The sequence below is a fragment of the Haliaeetus albicilla genome, chromosome 12 (assembly GCF_947461875.1).
Source record: "Haliaeetus albicilla chromosome 12, bHalAlb1.1, whole genome shotgun sequence".
Lineage (NCBI taxonomy): Eukaryota > Metazoa > Chordata > Aves > Accipitriformes > Accipitridae > Haliaeetus > Haliaeetus albicilla.
The window spans coordinates 43,302,071-43,308,191 of record NC_091494.1 but is presented as its reverse complement, the minus strand read 5'-3'; the positions used below and the strand labels follow the sequence as shown (position 1 = coordinate 43,308,191).

The window sequence follows — 6,121 nt, the reverse complement described above, 5'->3', positions numbered from 1 at the left end:
TTGCTTCAAAGACTTGCGGAGTTTCCCCCTCACCCGCCCTCTTTGCTAAATCTTTGTAGGACGAAAGGAAAAAGGACAGAATAACAAACAGCATGTGTGAAAATCCCACATCATGGGACAGCCTGGCCCCTCAGCCAGCAGGGGGGCCGGGGAGGGGGGAAAGCTGTGAAATAAGAAACCTTACACATGTAGGCAGGACCCACACAACTGAACTGGCTTTGTTGGGGAAACATAGCCGGCTGCATGAAAAGCAGCTGACACCAGCGTGTCTTAAGGATTGCACACCCTCTGTTGTTGGCTATCTGTAGTCTTTATGGTTAGTAACAGCGAGCGATTTTTTTCCCCATTGACAGCTGTAGCAGGCAGAAGCTCAGTAGGTTACTGCACGCTTTCAGCCAAGAGCTATCAAGGTCATCACTCGGGATGCCAGCCACTTGGAAACTTCAGCTAAAACCACAATTTAATACACATTCTTTCTGATGACAGTACCAGCTTAAGCAGTGCCCCGTCCCTCTGCATTGCAGCCTCTTTGCCAAGACAACTGTTTGTGCAGCTGTACAACGAAACCAATGAAGGAACTGACCTAGTTCAGCCTTCAGCCCTGCAACCATATGGTAAAAAAAGGCAATAGCAAAAAAAAATATGTAAGTAATACTACCTCTGAATGCCCCAAAACCCCAGGGATGAGTTCAGCTACTATAGCAGAAGTGATATTGAAACAAATCCAGCTCATCAGGTATCTGCATGTATTGTTCCGTGGCAGGGTAGGAATCCTTGCAGCAACACCTTTAGTGAAGAGCCTGCAGTTTTAAATATTGGGGCATCTTGTCCCTCTTAAAGAATTCACTCCTACCTTCTTGCCTTTTCTAGATTTCAAATCCTCATCTCTCCCCCCATTCTGACTCCTACTGACACACAAATGTCTCAAAGCTGCTGTCCTAAAGAGACTTGAGTTCACTTCCCTGACATACCTGGTCCATACACAAGCATTCTTGACTGAAGAGGATCACCAATGTAAATGTTAGTAGTAAAGCAGTATTTTAATAGCAGCAGCTGCTAAAACTAACTCTTCTTTGCATAGGGAAAGGGGAATAAGACCTCTGGTCTAGCTGTTGGAAGTACCAATTTTTCATTCTCCTGAAAGAGAAGTAGATTAAATTGGGTTTGATGCATAGCTGAATTACACAAGGGACAAGCATGGGCAGAACTGACTGAGGTAATGAACACAGCAATATGAAGTCTCCTACTCCTCACCCCTGTACTTAACCCAAGAAACTGCCCCAGTAATAATGATGTTGCAGCTTGTGTCCCTAAACTTTTCATTCTGTTTTCCTATATCATCAGGTACTTGCAGGTGATAGTTATGGTGCCAGTTCTTTGTCAAAACTGGTGGAATCAAAATAGCTAAGCAAATCAGTACCATTTGATGTTGCCTGTGCTCTTCAAAAAAGACGACTAGCACATCTGAAAGCACACTACAACTTCCTACCAACCAGACTGCTTCTGTTTATTCTAACCCTGTGAATCAAAAACACCAGCACAGGTATATCATCACCTATCATTAGCTATGGTTATTAGTTGCCCCCAACATATCCTGCATAAATTCAGCAAAGCACCTCTAGCTACAGTCTACCTCTGACTTCTGTGAAATGAATAAGCCTGACATAGCACCTGAACCAAGATACAGACAGTTCTATGGAGTGTAGGCTCAGTCCACACTTAATCCACTAAAGTAATAGACTTTATTTTAGTATTTTTCATTTTGCTGTAGTATGTCTTTTATAGCCTGTCAAGCACCAGAAGGGCTTACTTTCCACAGTAAGGATTTAGAGCAGCAGCTGTACATAGTGCCCTTGCATTCCCCACTGCCAGCGGCCGCACACATTCCCTGTTTATGTTTGGGTGTCATGTAAGAAATCAATCAACATTTTTGCTAAAGCATTCTGCTCCCTCCACTTTTGAGTCTCCTTCTTCCTCTTCCACCTTTCTTTCATGCCTCCCCCTCCCTCTCAGTTTCTTCAAAGCATCTGGGAGCATTTGGAAGTAATTAGACCTGAAGGGAAATGTTGGCCAGGCTGGGAGACAATGACAAGTGCCAGGAACCCTGGGTGCCCTTTCTAGCCACTTTGAAGTTCATTCAGATGGTACAAAGCTCCGTTTTGCTTTGTTGAAAAAAAATGGGAGGAAGGGAATGAGGCATGACAGGCCCATTGAAAAGGGAGCAGGTTCCTGTGAACTGACAGAGAAACTGAGTACTGGGGGAAGAAACATATTATCAAAGAGACCGACAAAAAGGCCTCCTATGGCCACTCTGCTTTATTACATCTACTAATTGTGCAGATGCACACGTAGTTCAGGGAACAATTGTCTATACAGGGAAAATGGAAAACATGTTATTACCGTAACACGGAACCCCAGCTGTCCAATATGAATCACTGATCCATGGAGAAGACTTCAAATAGAATACAGCACCATGGCTACTGTGCTACTGTGTTCATCTCCAGTACAAGCACAATTCTAACCAACAACATTCATTCCCGTACAACTTCTGCAGGAGGCAAAGATCTGGACTAGTGCTTCCCTCTGTGCACTAACTGCACTGCAGAGAACGGCTACTCTGCTGTGGAAACATTCGGACCATAGCAGTCCACAGATCGAAGGTCACGTGAAGAGACCCCGTTACTGGATTTTTTTTTTTCCTCACTGTAACTGTAATTACTGATGTTAATTATACGTAGTGAAAATAAAACAGAGCTTGGGGCAGAAACAAACTCCACATGCATTCCATTAACAGATACCTGTGTTCTTTGTTAACAAGATTCTGGCAACTGAAAACAATACAAGTGCAGCAGACCAAGAGGTTCACAGGAAAAGCCTATTTGAACAGTTTTAAGTGACCTAAGTGCTTCCTCTTCACTCATTTTCCAGCCATCTATGCCCAGAATTATCAGCAGCACTAACCTCAGCCAGCAAGAAGCAGAGTGAAGTCTTGTTTGAGGCAGCATTTAACTATAGGTAAAACTGAATTGGATTGTATCGTGCTGCTAGAATTCAGGCAGCTAGACTCAAGTTATCTCTGAAGGTAGAACTGGAAAGATTTGAATTTAAAAATACGGATAGAAAAAAAGTCCTTCGCAGAAAGTATATAGGTATTATTTCCCCCTTACTATTCATATTATTTGCATGCAAGAAACCTTATGTTTAACCTCTAACCTTGCTTCTGTAGTCGCAAAGACCACAAACAGGGCTTTCACTCCTCCAAAAGGTGAAACTGGCATCTGAAATAGCCATTTTCTATTTATAACTAATGTTCATACAGATTAGATCTCTCCACGGCCACCAATAATTTCTTACACATTCTGAATAAGTTCATCAGGAAAGGGGCACAACTGACTGCTCACTGATCCAGCAGCCCAGAATGTTTCATCTCTTCCCACCTACAAAATAAACATAAGAGCATTACAACACTTGACCATGTAATTTTCACTGTATTGTTTCTCAATAACACAATCTGGTTACTTAGGGTTCTATACACTGCTGTGCTCAGGCAACAGCTGGGTAGCACGTAGGAGCACTTCTGAGGGAGATGGAATGGTGAATACATCATAACTTTTGGAGTGGGGAACTTCATCCTACATGTTATTAACATGCATGTTAGAGCATGTTATTAACCCTTCATACCAGCTGTTAATGGGTAACCTGCACAGGTAGGTGAGATGTTATTTTGTACTTTATCCAGATAATCTTTACTTGGGAAAGTAAGTTCCACTCTTAAGTGGAATGCTTCAAGCATACTGGAAACAGGCCACAGTAAAGATACTGTTTCCCACATGATCTGCATCAGTATCCCAGTACCAGTCTAAAACAGACCAGCCACAGCAGGGGAACACACCAACCCACTGTATGCAGCCTTCCAGCAATCATTTTGCACCTTATGCTATGCTTGCTGGAGCTGATGGCCCCACAGTATCTTCCAGAATCAAATACTAAAACTCTCATTCAGGAAGTTAACATTTAGCATTACTAGCCAGGGAATTCCATATAATTCTTCCCAGTTTTATTGCCATTAAGAGGGTTGATTTAATGTTTTTTTGTTTTTTTTTTTTTTTTATCCCCCTCCTCGCCTCCTCTTGTCTTTGCCACTGCATCAAAAAGTGAATATTGCCAATTATTTAATTCAGGAATCCTTCTTCTAGTTACTTCATATTTTGTATAAATTCTCACATAAAACCATACATAAGCTATTAGTTCTGGGACTAAAAACAAGGTTGCAGTTTTCTGATCAGGATAAACCAAGAAAAAGATTCATAATGGAAACTTGGTTGCAATCTTAGCTACGGAAAACCACTACTGTTTTGCAGTGAAGATTAAGAACAGAAAGACCAACAAAAAAAAAAAAAAAAAATCAAGAGAAAGGAAAGTACTAAAACAGACTATACCAGCAAAGGAAAAATAATGACACAGATTTACCAGATGACATGGGCCCTTGGTATATAGAATATCACGCCTATTAGTATTTGAACTACACTAGCACATTTAAGAATTCAACACATTAAGCCCAGAACATAGTTAAGAATGCTACAAACATATAGATTACACAGACTCAACAATGACCAGAGCCTGCATTCAGATACTTCTTCAGTGAAGGCTGAGGTTTTAGTCACAAACTGATTTGTGATTGACAAGCATTGAACCAAATGTCCTGCAGGCCTTATGCTGACATCTTCAAGAATATTCATATCATTATGCTGACATATTCAATATTCTTTGTCAACATCCAACATGTTTGGCACAGAGGAGCCTGCCTTTCTGAGGAGTTCAGAATAAGAACAGCTCTCTTTTGATTTCATGATACCTGGCAGCTTCAGCCATTTGGGTATTTTCCCAGGGGCCCTTCTCAACACCTGTGGAGCTTCACGCATGCTCACTGGTTCTGGCTGCTCATTGGTCTTTTTGTCATTTCCCACTTCTGGTTCAGATGGAGATGGAACTGTTGATTCTAAAGATGACGAAGCAGAAGGAACTAATGATTTGGACAAGCATCTGAGGAAGAAAATAAGCAAGTAGAATTAAGCTTCATTTTTTTATAATAGCTCCTTGTACCACCACCACCTTTAAACTTTTAAAGTCAGATTGAAAAGGCTGCTCTTCCATTATAAAAGCCCTAGGATTTACTTGATTTAGTCACTGAAATCCTACTTTGCAAAGAAGGACTCACAAAGCTATGAAGTCCAGTATAACAGTATGACTGTTTCAGGAGAAACTGAAGTCCTAGTATCTTCAGAGCACATTTCTTTGTAGTAATGCTTCCCATCCCTGAAATACCCATTTGCAACTCTATTCAGTCCCAACATACCTGGCTACTAATAAATCAGCTGCAGAAGGAGAAACTGCAGAGCTCAGCAGGTCTGATTTCAGGTAACAATCTGTTTAAAAATGAAACCCAAACACTTGTTTGGTAACATAAAGACATCCATCACCACAGAAGCACATAGCTCTTGGCTCAGCAAATACCGGCTGTATACTATAGTAAATCTCCATCACCTTCCCCCAACTGACACAGGACACTTTTAAACTATGACAGTTTCTTTCACAACTCAAGGTGCCCGCTTTCATCATTCAAACTTCAAGATCTTGACATTTTCTTTCAGTGCTCACTGCATCTCAAACTTTTCTGTGAAGCCAGAGCATCTGGCTTTAATCTCTGGGAGAAACAGATACTCTAAGCATAAACCAGAGGTCTCAAAGAATCAAAGATTCAGATCTGTCCAGCCAGTCCACTACAATAGGAGGTCTGTAAAGTGTTTCATAGTCATTTGTCTAGTTAACATTTTGAACAAAGGAATTTCCTTCTACAGAGTCGTTCTTCTATCATTCTTGTCCCCATAGTAGACAATGCCTACTCCATAGTCCAACAAAACTCATAAGAAAGGTACTATGTTTACAGTTGTTCTCAAGCTAACTGACCAAGCTAGCTCTGAAGAGCTTCAGCCATTCAGAATGGGAACATTTACCAGCACTCTAGAGGACTGCATTATCTTTTGCTGAAAGAACTCTGAACATAAGGATGTAATTCTTCTGGGTCTACTATAGGAGCTATAGAATCAGCTCAAGAAGAGAG

General features: G+C 41.2%; 1 protein-coding gene across 4 annotated transcripts in view; it reads right to left on the bottom strand.

Annotated features, from left to right (window-relative positions):
• Positions 1–2,298: 2,298 nt before the first annotated feature.
• ASPSCR1 (ASPSCR1 tether for SLC2A4, UBX domain containing) overlaps positions 2,299–6,121 on the bottom strand; it is a 51,220-nt gene continuing 47,397 nt past the window's right edge. For all 4 annotated transcript variants that reach the window (XM_069799571.1, XM_069799572.1, XM_069799573.1 and 1 more), the window contains 3 exons: positions 5,357–5,426; positions 4,856–5,043; positions 2,299–3,437 (listed from right to left, as the gene is read on the bottom strand). In XM_069799571.1, the coding sequence (XP_069655672.1) occupies positions 3,424–3,437; positions 4,856–5,043; positions 5,357–5,426 (272 nt within the window). In that variant the 3' untranslated portion in view covers positions 2,299–3,423. The remainder of the gene's footprint in view (positions 3,438–4,855; positions 5,044–5,356; positions 5,427–6,121) is intronic.